Genomic DNA, 19,162 nt, shown 5'->3' on the forward strand with positions numbered 1-19,162 from the left:
GTGGCAGCACCTACCTGTGGAATTCCCTCGCTTTGAATTAGGCAGGCACCATCTCTGCTATCTTTTCGGCGCCTTTTGAAGACTTTCCTCTTTCAACAAGCCTTTTAGGTTGAGACCTATCCCAGTCTGCGTCTGTGTTAGAATTGCTTAATATGTTTTTTAATAATGCTTTTAACCCTTTTTTAAAGTTTTTTTTAATGTTTTTAACGCTGTTTTGTTTTAATGTATTGTAAGATCTGTTTTTATGATGTTTTAAAGTGTTTTTAGCGCTTTGTTTGCTGCCCTGGGCTCCTGCTGGGAGGAAGGGCGGGATACTAATTAATTAATTAATTAATTAAATGTGGAATTTATAATGAATTTTAACTGTAGTTATATTCTTGTTGTTTCATTGTGCATAATATGTTTTATATATCCTGTTGGAAACTCCCCTGTAATTACTGTGGAAAAACAGATGGTCTACATTTTTAAAAAATGTAAATAAAATTAAAAGATACATGGAATGAACCTAATCCTTGATGGCTAGAATACTTTCAAGTCATGTCTTTTTTATGAGTAAATAAACTTGAATGCAGGAAAACAATGGAATTTGAAAGGGTAGTAATAATAATAATGAATAAGAAACATTTATTGTCCATTTATTTTATAGCATGAATGCAAAATGGAACAGGTCAAATAATTTGATTCATTGGGCTCATGTTAATGGATTGTATCCAATGTTCTCTGTGCACAATCAGAATGGACTTCTGCTCACACAATGGAACTTCACCTTCCTCCCCATGTAACCTCAAAAATTGCTCTGAAAGGTTGTGGGCCCCTTGAGAGCAAAGTTTGGGGGGATGCAGGAGGGACAAGAGGAAGGAAGTCCCAGATGCACAAGCAGAAGTCCACTCATGCAGTGTTTGAGTCCCCCTGTTGGACCTAATATTTAAATGTCAGTTTGGAAATATTCATGGTAATTAGGCTTTCATTTTTCCTCAAATATGAATATTTGGGAGATTTGCTTTAAAATGATCACAAAATGGTATATTACACCTGTAAAGTGATAGCCCAGTGTTTTAGAAATGTAATAACAAACAAGCGCAATTCTCATGTGATGGTTTTGACCATTGACTAAAAAGAAATTGGAGGGAAATTAAAAAATACTGATGGAAAAATTTCTAGGACACTTGATTAAATCAAACTCTTTTTTTCTTTTGTCACATAGATTAATTCCAAAAATAGCATAAATGTCTCTGACTGCTAGGGTCCTTTGTGCAAAATATTTAGACCCCAAATATACATAACAAAGAATGATGGATTATAGAAAAGGATTATGCCATAATGACTTAATTATCTGGTTATATATCAGTGCAAGAAAAAAGGCAAAAATGGAATGGCTACACTACAAATTGGTTACTATTTATCACCTTCTGCAATCAAATGCTGTATATCTCAGTTTACAACATTGTTTTGAAATCTTACAAAGTTTCTTTTACTGTATCCCCTGCAAGATCTTTCTTTCTTTTTTTCTTTCTTTGTAGTTTAGATTACTTCTCTATTTTTATCTTATGTACATTTTTTCCTAAGAACTATGTTTCTGTAAGAAAAATGTAATTACAGTATTGTATAACTAGTGATTTATGAAGTTATATTACCATTAGGTTTGCATATGTCTGTATGTTTTTGTTGGGATTAAAGAACACATGCAGTTTTTATATTAAATTTTTAAAACTAAAATGGTAAAATGCAGCATACATATTAAACCATTTTTAGGTAGCTTAAATCGGGCTCATGTTACTTCATTTAGTGAAAAGTATAATGGAACAAATAAGGAGCACTACCTGAACTATAAAATGTGTTAGTGTTTGCAATAGGCATGAAACACACTGAACTAATGCAACTTGTTGATAATACTGAAAACTAAATAACCATTTGTATTTAATCTTATGGGTAGATTGTTGTCTTTCATCTTGGCTCTTCAGCAGAATAAAAGACATATAGGCTATTTAGATGTCATAAGAACAGTACATTGAAATCCCCATGGACTCTATGTTGCTTGTTGTGTTCAAAGAAATGCCACTTAGGCTAAGTGGTGAAAGAAATACATAATGTAAAAATCCTGTACTTTTGTGTGGTTTTAGCCTTTTGAAAGGATAAAATAGCTGAGCTATTTGGAATACATTCTTTGTGTTCCGCATGCCTTTTGTTCCCTAAGGAAAAATTCATTTATACAATGTATGCTGAATTATTTGGTCATTCATGGGAAATGGGAAATGTAGAGCGTGATCCAAAGCAAAACTGGGCTCCCCCAAGCTCATTGAAATCAATGGATTTAGACTTGCCTAATCCTGCCCAGTTTATAATTATCAGAATTTAGATACAAAGGCCTATAAGAACCACACAAATCATTTTATTTACTCATTGGAAATTTGGGCTTGCATTACATTTTTGTAAACCACTTTGGGGAGTATTTTGTTTGAAAATCAGTGTATATATTTTTAAAAATATTCACTGAACAGCAGGCCTCCACATTGCAAGAAAACTTGTTTTGAAGGAATGGGAGTTTTGTAAGGAGCTTGTGATATGGCATGGAGGCCTGCTGTTCAAAGGGGTCAAAACCCACCAGAAATTCAATTAAGCACACCTTTTGGCTTGCTTCATTGGATCCTAACAATCCAAAGTTGCTCATTGGAGTCTTTGATCAAAGTCCACAGTTACTTATATATCAGATTGGAGAAAGATGTTACAGCCCATAAAGACATACTATACGTGTTTCCAGATACTCTTCTTTAGGTCACATATATATTGTGTTTCACTTATTGCTTCCTAGCTGAAAACTATGTTCTTCTATTTGAAATTCACATTGAATTTTGCATAGTGTTGTTCAAGCAAAAAGTTCAATCTTTCCTTTTAAACCTTCACTGTTTGCTACATGTAGGATGACCCTAGATAACACTAGAGGTACTCTGACAAAAGTACTGATGTATATTTTTTCAGGAGCCAGAATCAGAAGATCCTGATATTCATACCATGTTGCTGGTCCACTTCTTTGGAAGAGAAGGAAAAAAGAAGATTCATTACTGCGAATTTCACAGGTAGCATTGAAACAATTACTAATTAATACTCTAGTTGTCATCCTTCTTTGCTGTGTGTTGTGAAGTGTTCAGTTTGATCAGTCTGTCAGATATTACAATTGAAACTTTTGTCCTGTTTTAATAATATTTATCTTAAAGAACAGCACACTGGGAATCGCATCAGCCGTCTTGTCAACACAGCATTCCCCTCTGATATGCTTACATAGAATTTACGTCCATCAGTGGATGTGTCCACAATGGGATTTATATGCCTCTGCTCACATTTGGCAGGAAGCTCTGCTCACTTTTGTAGCTGTGACACCACGGAGTAAACTTAATATTGTGGTGTCTCACAGAAGGGGTGGTGTTTAAAGCCAAAAGGGTTCAGAGCTCTAAGGACACACATTGTAACGCATCAGTTATTAGCATGTACTACATGGTTTTGAGTGGCTCATGCTGGGGCTACAGCAGGGCTTGGCAGACCGTTTTGCAGCAGAGATAAGCAGCATTCAATCACTCTGCAAAAGGTGGTGAAGCCTGGTTGCACAACAAAAAATACAGTTCATCCAGTTTCTCTGTTGTTAAGATAGAAAGGACCTACATAAACTGAAACAGATTCAGAAGAGGGCAACAAAGATGATCATGGGACTGGAAACAAAGCCCTATGAACTGAGACTGGACATGTTTAGCCTTGAGAAGAGAAGAAAGAGGGGAGCTATGATAGCACTCAAGTACTTGAAAGGTTGTCACACACAGGAGGTCCAGGATCTCTTCTTGATCATCCCAGAGTGCAGGACACGGAATAATGGCTCAAGTTATAGGAAGCCAGATTTTGGCTGAATGTCAGGAAAAAACTTCCTAACTGTTAGAGCAGTACAACAGTGGAACCAATTACCTAGGGAGGTGGTGGGCTCTCCACAACAGGAGGCATTCAAGAGGCAGCTGGACAGCCATCTGTGTCATGTGATGGTGAAGACAGCCTTTTGTGTTTCAAATTGGAGGTTATGTTCTATTTCTCTTTTGGGTGCATTAACAGTTGAATCTGAAACTGCAGTTTGATGTAAAATCAGACTGATTACAATATGTTGCTAATTCAGCAATTACTCTAGCTGTTGGCAAAAAGAGGATGCATGTTTTCAGTCTGCCGTCTTTAAACCACTTCATTTAAGGCAAGGTGGGCATGGTCAATTAAAAACATAGAGCACACCTAGAATTTTGCTAGAATATATTTCACCTCCCACTGTTTTATCTTGTGCAAACTGAGACACTCTTGATTTCCACCGGAGACTATTCTGCAGAACAGTCAGTGCCATTATTCCACAATTATTTTTGGAGTTTTTTTAGTGTAAAGTTTGCAAAGTGTTGCTGTACATCACATATTCACAGAAATAGAAACAAAAGAAAATGATTTCCTATAGGAAACTTCACTAACATTGCAAGGTAAATCAGACATATTTAAAGTGACCTTCTGAACTGTATCAACTGTCTTAATAATGTTGCTTCCTCTCTGCTAAAACAAGATCAGCACAGCACATGTCTTCTTTCTATTATTTGGGCTGATTACAGGTGTTGCCACCACTCACCATATGCTCAAAGGCATGTTACCAAATTCTTCCAAGCTACACAGGAAGTGGATTGGACTGTGGAAGACCAACCCAAATGGTGTTTGCATTTTGACCAATCTGTAGGGCAGTACAATAGGTCAGGTCTCCTGCTCCCCTGGTGCATTCACTATAGCTGCCCAATTTTCCTGCTTTTTCAAGTTTGATAGAAATATCTGTGGGCTATAGGCATGTTCTTAAACCGCAAGGGGTTTTGCCTATTAGTTAATTTCTCTGCTTTTTAATCCGGGAGGTAAGAAATGGGATCCTGTGCAAGTTTGCTGAGAATGGATTGATCATTAGCATGCTTATTGAGTTCAGTGGGATTTACTCCCCTGCAATCATTCTTAGGATAGGTGAAACTGACCACAGGAGATGGGGAAGGGAGGAGGGGGATGGGGGCAGGCAAGAGAGGGAGGAGAGGAGAAGGACAGGTTTCATCATTTACATGTTTATTGAGTTCAGTGGGATTTACCCCTGGAGTGGGCAAGGGAGGAGGAAGAAGAAAGAGGGGAAGGAGGGGAAAGACATTCTTACTGAATTCAGTCGGATTTACTCCTGTGTAATCATGGTTAGGATAGGTAAAACTGACCATGGGGAGGGGGAGAACGGGAAGGAGGGGATTGGAGGCGGAGGGGCAAAACAAGGGGGAGTGGAGGGCAGGTTTGATCATTTGCGTGCTTATAGAGTTGAATGGTATTTACTCCCGTGCAGTCATGCTTAAGATAGGTAAAACTGACCATGGGGAGGAGGAAGGGGAGGAGAGGAGGGGGAAGGGGAAGGAGGGGATTGGAAGGGGATGGCAATGGGGAGGGAAGGGACAAGAGGGAGAGGATAGGGGGGAGGGAAGGGACAAGAGGGAGAGGATAGGAGGGAGGAGAAGGGAGGGTGGGTTTGATCATTTGCATACTTTTGGAGTTCAGGGGGATTTATATCTGTGAAATCATGTTTGAAAATGGAAGTGGACTGCCTTCAAGTCAATCCCAACTTATGGTGACTCTGGATAGTGTTTTCACGGTAAGCGGTATTCAGAGGTGGTTTTACCATTGCCTCCCTCTGAGGCTGAGAGGCAGTGACTGGCCCAAGGTCACCCAATGTGCTTCATGGCTGTGTGGGGATTCAAAACCCGGTCATAGTGCCTAGGTCATAGTCCAACACTGGCCGGGGGGGGCAGGGAGGGGAGGAGAAGGAGGAGGGGAGGAGATTGCGGGGGTGGGCACTGGGCAGAGGGGAAGCCCCTTTCCTTTCCAAAAAGAAAACATTGTGAACAGTATCATTGCTTTTCAGTGTTTCCCCCACCTTTTTATTCTACAGCAGGCACATATAGCCTCCCACCCAAATTTAAACCAAAGCTGTCCCTGGCCACATCCACACCAGGCCTTTATTTCACTTTGGAGAGTCATGGCTTCTCTCAAAGAATCCTGGGAAGTGTAGTTAGTGAAGAGTGCTGAGAGTTGCTAGGAGAGGCCCTGGTCCCCTCGCTGACCTTCAATCAGAGTGGCTGACAGTGGAATAGGAGTCTCCTCTCAGCATCCTTCACAAACTACACTTCCCAGGGTTCTTGGGGGGAAGCCATGACTGTCTCAAGTGAAATCAAAGTCTTGTGTGGGTGTGGCCCCCTGAATAGGCAAGCTCAGCAGCTGGGAGTCTGGCTTTTAGAACACTGACAGTTGGTTCTTCTTACTGAGCATGCCCAACACTATCATTGAGTTCCTGCCAAAATTTCTTAAATTAATTAAAAATCAGTCAGGCATTTTTTTTAACTTTTAAACTGCAGAAGATGAAGATCAGAGTATGGGGCAAGTTCAGTAATAGGATTACAGGTACTCTGAACATAGCTGATTTTTCATGAATTTCAACAGATTATGAGAACTCTGAGAGAAAAAAGTCCAAAATGGCTCTGTTTTTCTCTCTCTCTTTTTACACTTTGAACTCTCGATTCTCTCTGACTGTTTTGTGTATCGCCATGAAAATTTAGAGGGTTGTTAAACAAGTGTTTCTGAGTTCAGGACTATAAGTTTTGTAAGGTTTTGTTTTGAAATGAGCTTATGGGAAGCATCAGAATGGCATGGGGGGTAGTTTCAATTCAACATTGCGGAATGTGAAAAATCCACGCTGGCTATAGTATACAGCCACTCTTGTGTATAACTGATTCTGATGGTGTATAACTGGAAAAAGCAAACCACAGGGTCAGACAGCAAGAAGTGGTTTCCTTATGCTGATAATATCTACGGTTTGAAACAATCCACCAAGGCCTGGTTCAAATGTCACAGTGCCAGTCACTGTCCTGCAAAATCACATGTCTCCCTTTCCCTTCCACTTCTGCCTATGTGAATTCTCCCCTCTGTCTCCTGTTCTTATCAACAGTCACTTTTAATTGCTTTGCATTTCAGGACTGCATTGAATACATCATTTAGAACTCTATGTGTAGTTCACAGAAAAGTCACAAGGTGGGGACTGAGCAATGAAAATGATGTATCTGAAGGTTAGGCCATGACCATACACCTATTTTAATTTTCTACATAATGGGGACCCTTTGTCCTATCTCTTTGGAAGTTGACAGATCTATTGGGGAGCAGGGTTTCAGCATGCTGGTAAATATCATGCCGATTGGATGGAAAACAGCAAAGTTACACACACAGCACAAGATTGCATGGGTCTCCACTGGAAAACAAAAAATGGATGAAAACAAAAAACAAGTTTTTTAATCCAACTAACACATTCCATCAGCATAAGGGTTTCCACTTGCACAATGGCACTCTCCCACTTCTCCTTATCTGCTTTGGAGAATTCGGTGCTTCCCAAATCTGCTCCGGACGGTTGGCTGAACCTTTAGAACAGATTTTGGGGGTGCATGGGGAGGAGGGTGAAAGTCCCATTGTACAAGCTGAAATCCTTGCACTGATGGAACACAGCACTTGCTCCTTTGGATACAACCCAAGCTAATAATGAATGACAAAGGCAATTCAAATGAATGGTAAACATGTTAAACCTTAAAAATGAAAAGAACAATGAAATGAAATATTTTTCATTACACATGCCTCAGTTCCAACTCTAATACGCTCTACATGGGGGCTGCCTTTGAAGACAGTTCAGAAACTGCAGCTTGTGCAAAATGCAGCGGCCAGATTGGTAACAGGGACCAGACTGTTCAAACATATAAAACCGATTCTGGTCCGCTTGCATTGGCTGCCTGTATGTTTCCGAGTTTGATTCAAGGTGCTGGTTTTAACCTATAAAGCCTTCCATGGCTTGGGACCACAATACCTGATGGAACGCCTCTCCTGACATGAACCCACCCTGAAGGAGCAGGTTTGTAGCTTGGGGGTTCTCCTAGAACCATCTCTGTCACTTGAGGCTCAAGTAGCCTTGGTGGCACGGAGTGCCTTCTACCAACTTCGGTTGGTGGCCCAGCTACGCCCCTATTTGGACAGAGATAACCTGGCTTCAGTTGTCCATGCTCTGGTAACCTCCACGATCACTGCAATGCACTCTACCTGGGGCTGCCTTTGAAGATGGTTTGGAAACTGCAGCTTGTGCAAAATGCAACGGCCAGGCACCAGACGGTTCAAACATATAAAACCGATTCTGGCCCGCTTGCATTGGCTGCCTGTATGTTTCCGAGCTTGATTCAAGGTGCTGGTTTTAACCTATAAAGCCTTCCATGGCTTGGGACCACAATACCTGATGGAACGCCTCTCCTGACATGAACCCACCCTTACACTACGGTCAACATTAAAGGCCCTCCTCCGGGTGCCTACTCAGAGGGAAGCTGGGAGGCTGGCAGCAAGGGAGAGGGCCTTCTCAGTGGTGGCCCCCAAATTATGGAATGATCTGTTTGACGAGGTGCCCCTGGCACCAACACTGTTACCTTTCAGCGCCAGGTCAAGACTTTCCTCTTCTCCCAGGCACTTTAGCATGTGTTTTTAAAAATTTTTAAGTGTTTTTAAATTTGTATATTTGTTTTTAATGTTTTTTAATTGTTGTAAACCACCCAGAGAGCTTTGGCTATGGGGCGGTATACAAATGTAATAAATAATAATAATAATTTGCTGCCCTGGGCTCCTTCAGGAGGAAGGGCAGGATATATGAGGTTGGTCCAGAACCTGCAGCTGGTGCAAAATGCGGTAGTGGGATTGCTCACTGAGGCATATCACCAAAATGTTATCACACTGCTGAAAGAATTGCACTGGCTGTACATTAGCTTCAGGGCCAAGTTCAAGGTTCTAGTTTTGGCGTACAAAGCCCTACACAGCTTGGGACCAGGATACCTGAAAGATCATCTTACCCCTTATATTCCCAGTCTATCACTGCACTCTGCAGGTGAGGGCCTCCTGCAGATACCATCTTACAGGAGGTCTGCTCTGCACAACATAGGAAGCCGGCCTTTGGTGTTGTGGCACCAACACTTGGAAATTCCCTCACCTTAAATATTAGACAGGCACAATCTTTATTATCTTTTTGGCTCCTACTGAAGACCTTCCTCTTTCAACAAGCCTTTTAAGTAGAGATCTTATCCCAGTCTATGTCTGTGCCGGAATTGCTTTTTAATATGTTTTTAAAGTCTTTGTTAAAGTTTCTTTAAGATGTTTTATTTTAATATGTTTTGAAGTCTTTTGTTTTTAAGATGTTTTAAAGTGCTTTTAGTGTTTTTGTTTGCCACCCTAGGGTCCTTTTGGGAGGAAGGGTGGGATATAAATTTAATAAATAAAATAAATAATAACAAATTCAATAAATAATAATAATAAATATTTTAAAGCCCAGGGGCAGTGCTGCAGACCTGGCTTCAGGCAGTTAAGGAGGACTGGATTAGCTCTGTTGATGTGCCCAACCTTCCGCAACATCACTGTTGCCTTGTCTCAACCCCTCACTGTCTCGGTTTGCAACAGCAACGTCACTATCCACTGGCCACTTTTATTAAAGCCTAACTATACTGTGGCAATTATGGATTGGCCTGGTTCACACGTAATGCTAAACCAAATCCTGGCCATGTGGGAATGTGCAACCATGCATCTACTCACCGTAAAAAGCAAATATTAAGTTACAGTATTATGTGTCCAGTCTTTCAAAAGAATCTTAGTAAATGTTCTACTTTGGTTCTTCAATTCATTTAGTAGTCATATAATCTGTTTTGCTATCAAAACAGAAAATATATTAGCTTGCAATATGTCGACCCTGTATTTACTTACGGATGTCACTAATCTCAACATATCACTTTTGCACTTAGCATAGTCATTTAAATCTGCATAACGCTCTTCCATTAAATCCTGCAAAGAGAAGACTGAGGACTTTTCTCCATGTGCAGGAACATCTTTTTATCCTCTCCTTCCCTTCTTTTTTTTTGGGGGGGGGATTAATTTCAAGACTGAAGAACATTTGTAGAGAACTCAAAAACCTGGTCACCACTTTGCAATGTTCAAGTTGGTCCCAATAAAGATATTACCCTACTGTTACTTTTGGATATTTTTCCTAATAGACCAATATGGTTTCCTGCAATTTATCTATTCTCAGCCAAACTAAGAATAAAGAGTTGTTTCTGATGCTGTGCAAAACATTTCCTTCCACTGATTCAGGTGTGCAACAGCCTTCAACGAAATAAGCCTTTGAAGTTCTTAAACTTATTGAGAATTCTATTGTGTTTACACTCCCTTTTCTCTAGATACAGTAGGGCCTATTAACAATGTAAAGGCCAGAGTGCACCCGTAAAAGGTTGTTTGCATTTATAGTGCAAACTGGAATGTCTCAGGTAATTAGATAAAATCCTGCACTGACCCAATGAGGCATAACACTGTGTACCTACTACATTCAGCAAATGTAGGTTAAAGACCTTTACCTACCACACAGATAGAAGCCTGTAATCAAAATTGGACTCCCACATCTAGCTCTTAACGCTGTTAGGTAAGTGTCAGGTTTAATACAGGTAATTTTTCAACAATGGCATTTATTTTTCATGCACTTGGAATGTGTCTCCTTATCACTACCCATATATACCCACTCCATCTGCATTGTGACATGACAGTAAAGTTTGTTTTAATTCATAGAAAGGTGAATAAAAGGATCAGTGTCTTTTTAAAAAAAACTCTGTGGAGATATCACTTTTCACATTTTATTTGCAAGTAACTCAAGCACATCATTTCTGTGTTTCTGTTGTTCAGGGAAAATGTGATTTCTATCTGATGGCTTTTCACAACTTTTTTTACCTCACATGGGAAGCTATGGTTGGCTTTTTGATCAAAGTGCAATGGTGTTTTTACAAGAGATGACTGATGAGCTGTACAGACATAGATCATTGTCAAAGGCAGGGGAAAAATGATGGTAAATGCTTTTATCATTTTCCAAGTTCTTGTTAGAAAGGCTTTCCATTGATCAGCAGAGTAGCTAGAGAAAGCAGGAGTGATTACATTTGATTAGACTGCTTTAAAACCTGTCACACAAGCTTTAGATATAGTTACCTGTGTAATTTACGTTCCTTAAAACGAGGCGGCGGCATTCATTCATAAAGTTTAATGGTGTTTACCTGTGATTAATAAGTTGGGTGTTTTTTTTCCAAAATGCAGAAATGAACGTTTGGTTTTATTATTTACTCTTTCACTTCTCAGACTGATTTTGTTGTTTTGCAACACCTAGGTTAAGGCTGGTGTGCATTTTCCACTTTAAATCAAGCCACATGGCAAGTTGCTACTGTGTAGCAGTTCACTGAATGGATTGGGTGGGGTTTTCCCCCTCTCCATGCCATTCGTAGCTTTTTTAAAAAAAAAAAATACAGTTGCAAATTGCCCAGTCTGCATGCTTAACGCTGGACACCAGCAGCATATACTATCTATCAAACTAACTCCATGTGTTTTTAAATCTTCATAGTGGGACCTTAGTCCATTTGCCCAGCAGACCTTTTGCAACATGGTTAGGGGAACTGAAGGGGGCCAGATTTGAAGTCAGTGGGTGCCCTGCAGTGATCAGAGAAGCCTCGTATGTAGGTCCAAATGTAGCACAGTAGAATCATGGAAAAATAGAATAGTAGAATTGCTCAGTGCAGGAATCCAAGTTAACACATACCTGACAGATTGCTGTCTAGCTGCCTCTTTAAGGCTTCCAGTGTTGGAGAGTCCACCACCTTCCTAGGTAATAGGTTCCATTGTACTAGTCTAACAGTTAGGAAGTGTTTCTTGATGTTCAGTCGAAATGTGGCTTCCTGTAACTTGAGACCATTATTCCGTGTCCTGCACTCTGAGATGATTGAGAAGAGATCCTGTTTCCCCTCTGTGTGACAACCTTTCAAGTACTTGAAGAGTGCTATCATATCTTCCCTTAGTCTTCTCAAGGCTGAACATGCCCAGTTCTTTCAGGCTTTCCTCATAGGGCTTTGTTTCCAGTACTCTGATCATCATCTTTGCCCTCAAGTTTGTTCCAGTTTGTCTGCATTGTCTGCAAACTAAACCTGTTCCAGTTTGGTCTTAAAGTGTGGTGTCCAGAACTGAACACAGTACTCAAGATGAGGCCTAACCAGTACCAAATAGAGGGGAACTAGTACTTCATGCAATTTGGAAAATATGCTTCTGCAGCCTAAAGTAACATTTGCCTTTTTTGCAGCCACATCACACTGTTGGCTGAGTGGCTCATTCAGCCTGTGATCAGCAACAATTCTAAGATCCTTCTCGCATGTAGCATTGCTGAGCCAAATATCTCCATCTTATAACTGTGCACTTGCTTTCTTTTTCCTAGGTGTAGAACTGTGCACTTATCCCTGTTAAATGTCATTCTGTTGTTTTCAGCCTATCAAGATCACTTTGAATTTTGTTTCTGTCTTCCACGGTATTAGCTATCCCTCCCAGTTTTGTATTATCTACAGATTTGATAAGCATTTGATAGTCAGTGGCTGCTAGATCGGGATCCAGAACATAAGAGGCAACCCTCCCCACAGAAAACCACCATCCTAGGAGAACGCGGCTAGGTCCAGGGAAGATAAATTATTTGGGGGCACTTTGTGAAATGTTGAAGACAAGTCACAGGAACAGCACATGCTTCAGAAATCTAGACTATTGCATCAGCCACTACTAGGACAGGATGGACTACTTAACTCTGTGTTGGAAAGGGTGGCTTTGTAGATCCCCTTTTCAAGGCTTTATGTAATGTAGTCTCGACTCTGCCAGTGCTTTCATTTTGCAGCCAGTTTTAGTCCTCGCAGTTAGGCTGTTCATTTCTTAGCTGCCATTTGCGGGTGATGATTATTCCAAATCAAATGTTAGGGGCTTAGTCCTGGAGGTCCTAATCCCCTCTGGGTGTTGTGAGGTCAATGAAACCATTTTATTATGATTGACTGGGAGAAGTCTTTGCTTGGCTCCAGAAGTCATATTCTAACTGCGTCTCTATGAGCATCAGGAATCCTTCCCTGCCAGTATGATCCAATGGCAGGCTGTCCAGAAGATTTGTTGAGAGTCTGATGCCTTCAGGCATTACTAGTACAACTGGCACTCTCTTCCGAAGTCTCTGAACAATAACACTGCATTTCTGTGCACATTTTGTCTTCCTCCTTGTTAGTATCATTCAAAGAGTACAAAAGGATTTGAAAACTTTCTTTATGAATTAGCGGGCTCCTACACTTAGCTTCCTCAACAGCTGCTGCAGCAGAGGCATGCTAGAAAAGTAATTGGGGCTTTTAGATATATTTTTTATAACGCCTTTCCATCCAATAAGCCTACCAGGCAGATTACAACAGTACAATGAGAAAACCCAGAATTCTAAATGATAAAAAAAAAAACTGAAAGCAAATAAAGTACGGTGCAATTTATAAAATTGGCACAGAAGAAATGATTCCCTCCAAGCCCAGCTGAAGGTCAATAGCAGAGAACTAATCCTAGGCTTCATGGGGGAGAGCATCCCATAGACAAAGAGCCACAACTAAAAAGGCATTGCTGCATATGGTTGCAAATCTTCCTTTAGATAAGGAAGGCTTGGTCCCATCTGTCTGTCGTCTGTCTGTCTGTCTAATCTGCCTTCCTCCCAGAAGGAGCCCAGGACAGGAAACAAAAACACTAAAAGCTCTTTAAAACATATTAAAAGAAAACATCTTTTAAAAAACACCTTAAAAAGCAATTCCTGCACAGATACAGCCTGGGATAAGGTCTCTACTTGAACGGCTTGTTGAAAGAGGAAGGTCTTCAGTAGGCACCAAAAAGATAACAGAGATGGCGCCTGTGGAATATTTAAAGGGAGGGAATTCCAGAGTGTCTGTGCTTCAACACTAAAGGTCTGCTTCGTTTGTTTTGGGGAATGGACCTCCTGATAAGATGGTATCTGCAGGAGGCAGTCACCTGCAGAGCGTAGTGATCAACTGGGCATAAGGGGTAAGATGATCTTTCAGGTATCCTGGTCCCAAGCTGTATAGGGCCTTGAACTTGGCCTGGTAGCTAGTGCCGTTCTTTCAGCAGCAGGGTTACATGTTGGCAATACCTTGCTGCAGTGAGGAGTCGCACCACTGCATCTTGCACCAGCTGCAGCTTCCAAACCAACTTCAAGGCCAGCTTCACATAGTATGTTACAGTAATCCAGCCTGGAGGTTACCAGTGCATGGACAACAGTGGTCAGGCTATATTGGTCCAGAAAGAGCTGCACCTGTCTTACCAGCCGAACCTAGTAAAAGGTACTCGGAGCCACTGAAGTCACCTGGACCTCTAGCGACAAAGATGGATCCAGGAGCATCCCCCAGACTATGGAGCTGCTCTTTCAGAGGGAGTACGACCCCATCCAAAGCAGGTAACTGACCAATTATCCGAACTCGGGAACCACCAACCCACAGCACTTTCGTCTTGCTAGGATTCAGGCTCAGTTTATTGGCCCTCATCCAGCCCACCACCAAGTCCAGGCAGCAGTCCAGAGCTTGTCTAAACAGTTTGTTTTTTATATGGGAGAAGGCATGATTTGCATTGTAGTCAATATGCCTATTCCTCCAATCTATAGTAATGTTATTAAAATGATGATATAGTGAAAAATCAGCTCTGATTTATCTTGTGTTAGCATCTTAGTAAGGGTCAATGTGTACATTATTTTCCCCATGGGTTTCTTTTCAGGGGGAGACTGGAAGTGGGCATCAGGTTTGTGTGTTCCTTTCCTTGCTCATCTCACCCTAAAAATGATCCCTCTTCTTTTTGCTTTAAGGGGGTTGAACTTGATGGCCTTATAGGCCCCTTCCAACTCTACTATTCTATGATTCTATATAAGTACTAGTTCAGTATGTTCTAAATTCCTGGTTGAATGATGGAAGTATCAGCTTGAAAGGCGCCAAATACTGATGAACAAATCAAAGATTCCGTAGCTGTTAATTGTTTACTGATTTAAAATGTGTATGAAGTTTGTTTGTCCCAAACATCTGTTTGTCCCAAACATTTCAGCTTTCAACAGCATGGGCCTTTTTTGAGTGGAGTGAGTAGTTTTCAATAGTGTGATTCTTTTCGGGGTACTGGGAGGCATATATTTATTTATTTATTTGTTTATTTATTATTAGATTTAGGGACCCCATTGAAAGCATTGGTTGATATCCTGACTAGTCCTCTTTTCTGCTCTCAGAGGGAACTGGAATTCAGCAGAGGGTCTTGGGGTGCAGGGTATTATTTTTGGCTGATCTTCCCTTCCCCCTGCAGCCCCCTATGCTGCCTTGCATGCTGCTCCAGATGCTCCTCCACCAACCCTCCAGAGCAGATTTTTGAGAGGCTACATGGGGTAGGGGAGTCTGGCAAAAGTCATATCCTCCCCTTATGCTGGGGGGAGTGTCCTGTGAGCAGAACTTTGCTCATGGGATGCTCCCACCAGCAGAAGTTTAGTTAGGTGGAGTTTCAGTGGAGCCCCAGTTCAGCTAACTTAGTCTAGATCCAGCACATCTACAGACCTGGACAACAAAAATCCATTGTGCAAAAATCAAAATGATTTTATGTGGTAGTAGTACTTAACACCCAAGTTTTAGTACCTTTGCTCCCAAAATCACAGGCCTCTCATCATCTCTTTGCACTGGTATGTTCACATGCCCCTCTAGGATGCACACCTTAACATGGTGAGGGGGTTTGAGAGTGTTGAAGAAGCTAAGAGCAATGCCGTTGGGAGTCTAGACCAAGAGGCTAGACTGCTAGCAGGGGCACCCAAGGCGGAATGTTCAAAGCTGAAACACCAGACTAAGATGCATCCAAACTCAGAGGAAGACAATGGTAAACCACCTCTGAATATCTCTTACCACGAAAACCCTATGAACAGAGTATCCAAAATGCAACACGAGATAGTGCTGGAAGATGAGACCCCCAGGTCAGAAGGCACTCACCGAGCTACTGGGGAAGAACAAAGGATAAGTACGAGTAGCACTGTGACTAATGACGCAGCTGGGTCAAAGCCGGAAGGAAGCCCAGAGGCTGATGCACACAGATGCGAAAGGAGAGTCCGGAGTTGTATGACACACAAAGTAGGAACATGGAATGTGAGAAGCATGAACCATGGAAACTTAGAAATTGTCAAGCAAGAAATGGAACGCATCAACATTACAATACTTGGTGTGAGCAAACTAAAATGGACGGGAATGGGACATTTTCAGTTGGGCAACTACAAAATATTTTATGCAGGAAATGAGAAATTAAGAAGAAATGGGGTTGCTTTAATAGTGAGACGTGATGTAGCAAAAGCAGTTAGGAGCTACAATGCAAGGTCTGAGCAAGTTATATCAATGAGATTAAATGGGAAACCTATCAACATAACCATCATCCAGGTCTATGCTCCAATGTCAAATGCAGAAGAAGAGGAATTGGAGAGATTTTACGCAGAAGTACAAGAAGAAATTGATCACACACCAAAACAGGATGTGCTGATAATCAGGGGGGATTGGAATGCAAAAGTAGGGAACAGAGAAGAACTAGGAATTGTGGGGAAATGGGGCCTAGGAGACAGAAATGAAGCAGAAGAAAGACTTATTGAATTCTGTGAAGCCAATAATTTGTTTCTTGCGAACACATTTGTTGAGCAACCGAAAAGACAACTGTACACGTGGACATCACCAAATGGTCAATATAGGAATCAAATTGATTATATAACTGGTAGCAGAAGATGGAGTAGTTCCATACTTTCTGCGAAAACAAGACCAGGAGCAGACTATGGTACAGATCATGAACTGGTCATATCGAAAATCAGAGTAAAGCTAAAGAAGACCGACAAAGCAGTCATAATACCAAAATACAATTTAAATAACATCCCAGAAGCATATAAAGATCAAATAAGGAACAGGTTTGAGGCTTTCAACGTAGTTGACAGAGAACCAGAAGAACTATGGAATGAAGTCAGAGACGTTATCAGGGAAGAATGCAAAAAGACAATACCTCTAGTTAAAAAGAGAGAAAGACCTCAATGGATGACTGAAGAAACTCTTAAAATGGTTAAAGAGAGAAGGAAAGCAAAAGCAAGAAGAGCTAGAAACATAGTCAGAGCCCTAAATGCAACAATACAGTGACTAGTACGTAGGGACAAAGAGAACTATTACAATAGTTACTGTATAGAAATAGAAGAGGACAACAAAAAGGGTAGAACAAGAGCCCTGTTCCAAAAGATTAGAGAAATGAAAGGGAAATTTGAAGCAAGAGTAGGGATGTTGAATAATCAACCGGGGAACACACTGACTGACCGAGATGAAATAAAAGGAAGATGGAAGCAATACACTGAAGAACTCTACAAAAGAGATGCCCGGATGACAGATTCATTCACGGAGGAACCGTATGATGAAGAACCAGAAATTTTAGAATCTGAGGTGAACGCTGCTCTTAAAACACTTGGAAGAAACGAATCACCAGGAATAGATGGCATGCCAATAGATTTGCTACAAGCTACTGAGACTGAATCTGTCCAAATTTTGACAAAAATCTGTCAAGAAATATGGAAAACTAAACAATGGCCCACAGACTGGAAGAGTTCAATATACATCCCAATTCCAAAGAAAGGGGATCCCAGGGAATGCAGTAATTATCAAACTATTGCCTTCATATCCCATGCAAGTAAAGTAATGCTCAAGATTCTACATCGGCTCATACCATATATGGAGCAAGAAATGCCAGACGTACAAGCTGGATTTAGAAAGGGAAGAGGCACCAGAGATCACATTGCAAACATACGTTGGATAATGGAACAAACAATGGAGCAAGGAATTTTAGAAGAAAATCACCCTGTGCTTTATAGATTACAGCAAAGCCTTTCACTGTGTAGATCATGAAAAACTATGGAATGCTTTAAAAGAAATGGGGGTGTGTGTCACAGCATCTGATTGTCCTGATGTGCAACCTATACTCTGCACAAGAGGCTACTGTAAGGACGGAATATGGAGAAACTGACTGGTTTCTCATCAGAAAGGGTGTGAGACGGTGTATTTTATCACCCTATTTATTTAATCTATACGCAGAACATATACAGAAAGCAGGATTGGACCAAGATGAAGGAGGTGTGAAAATTGGAGGGAGAAATATCAATAAATTAAGATATGCAGACGATACCATACTACTAGCAGAAAACAGTAATGATTTGAAACAAATGCTGATGAAAGTTAAAGAGGAAAGCACAAAAGCAGGACTACAGCTCAATGTCAAAAATACTAAAGTAATGAGAACAGAAGATTTATGTAACGTTACAGTTGACAATGAGGACATTGAACTTGCCAAGGATTATCAATACCTCGGCACAGTCATTAACCAAAATGGAGAGAATAAAGAAATCAGAAGAAGGCTAGGACTGGGGAGGGCAGCTATGAGAGAACTAGAAAAGGTCCTCAAATGCAAAGATGTATCACTGAACACTAAAGTCAGGATCATTCAGACCATGGTATTCCCAGTCTCTATGTATGGATGTGAAAGTTGGACAGTGAAAAAAGTGGACAAGAGAAAAATCAACTCATTTGAAATGTGGCGTTGGAGGAGAGCTTTGCGGATACCATGGACTGCAGAAAAGAGAAATAATTGGGTGTTAGAACAAATTAAACCAGAACTCTCACTAGAAGCTAAAATGATGAAACTGAGGTTATCCTACTTTGGACACATCATGAGAAGACATGATTCACTAAAAAAGATAATAATGCTGGAGAAAACAGAAGGGAGTAGAAAAAGGGGAAGGCAAAACAAGAGATGGATTGATTCCATAAAGGATGCCACAGACCTGAACTTACAAGATCTGAACAGGGTGGTTCGTGACAGATGCTCTTGGAGTTTGCTGATTCATAGGGTCGCCATGAGTCGCGGTCAACTTGGAGGGACATAAAAACAACAACAAATATTCACATGTGGCAAACGTGCCCAGTACTGAAATAAATGGGGGGGGATTTTATTGATAGACACATTGAAAGATCCCTTCAATAGACTTCTAGATCAGGGACAGGAAACTGGATCCAAGCGGTAGTCCAGATTCTTACCTTCCTACCCTCCCTACGGGCCAACTTTGAGAGGCAGGTAGAATCACCCATTTGTCAATTACATGACATCAGTTGATTGAAACCTATCAAAGTTC

At 40.9% G+C, this 19,162-nt stretch overlaps 1 protein-coding gene across 2 annotated transcripts in view; it reads left to right on the top strand.

Annotated features, from left to right (window-relative positions):
* MICU2 (mitochondrial calcium uptake 2) overlaps positions 1-19,162 on the top strand; it is a 119,314-nt gene that overhangs the window by 90,388 nt on the left and 9,764 nt on the right. For both annotated transcript variants that reach the window (XM_061628562.1, XM_061628561.1), the window contains exon 8: positions 2,977-3,074. In XM_061628562.1, coding sequence (XP_061484546.1) covers positions 2,977-3,074 — 98 coding nt within the window. The remainder of the gene's footprint in view (positions 1-2,976; positions 3,075-19,162) is intronic.

Source organism: Rhineura floridana, chromosome 5, assembly GCF_030035675.1.
Source record: "Rhineura floridana isolate rRhiFlo1 chromosome 5, rRhiFlo1.hap2, whole genome shotgun sequence".
NCBI classification, from domain to species: Eukaryota; Metazoa; Chordata; class Lepidosauria; order Squamata; family Rhineuridae; genus Rhineura; species Rhineura floridana.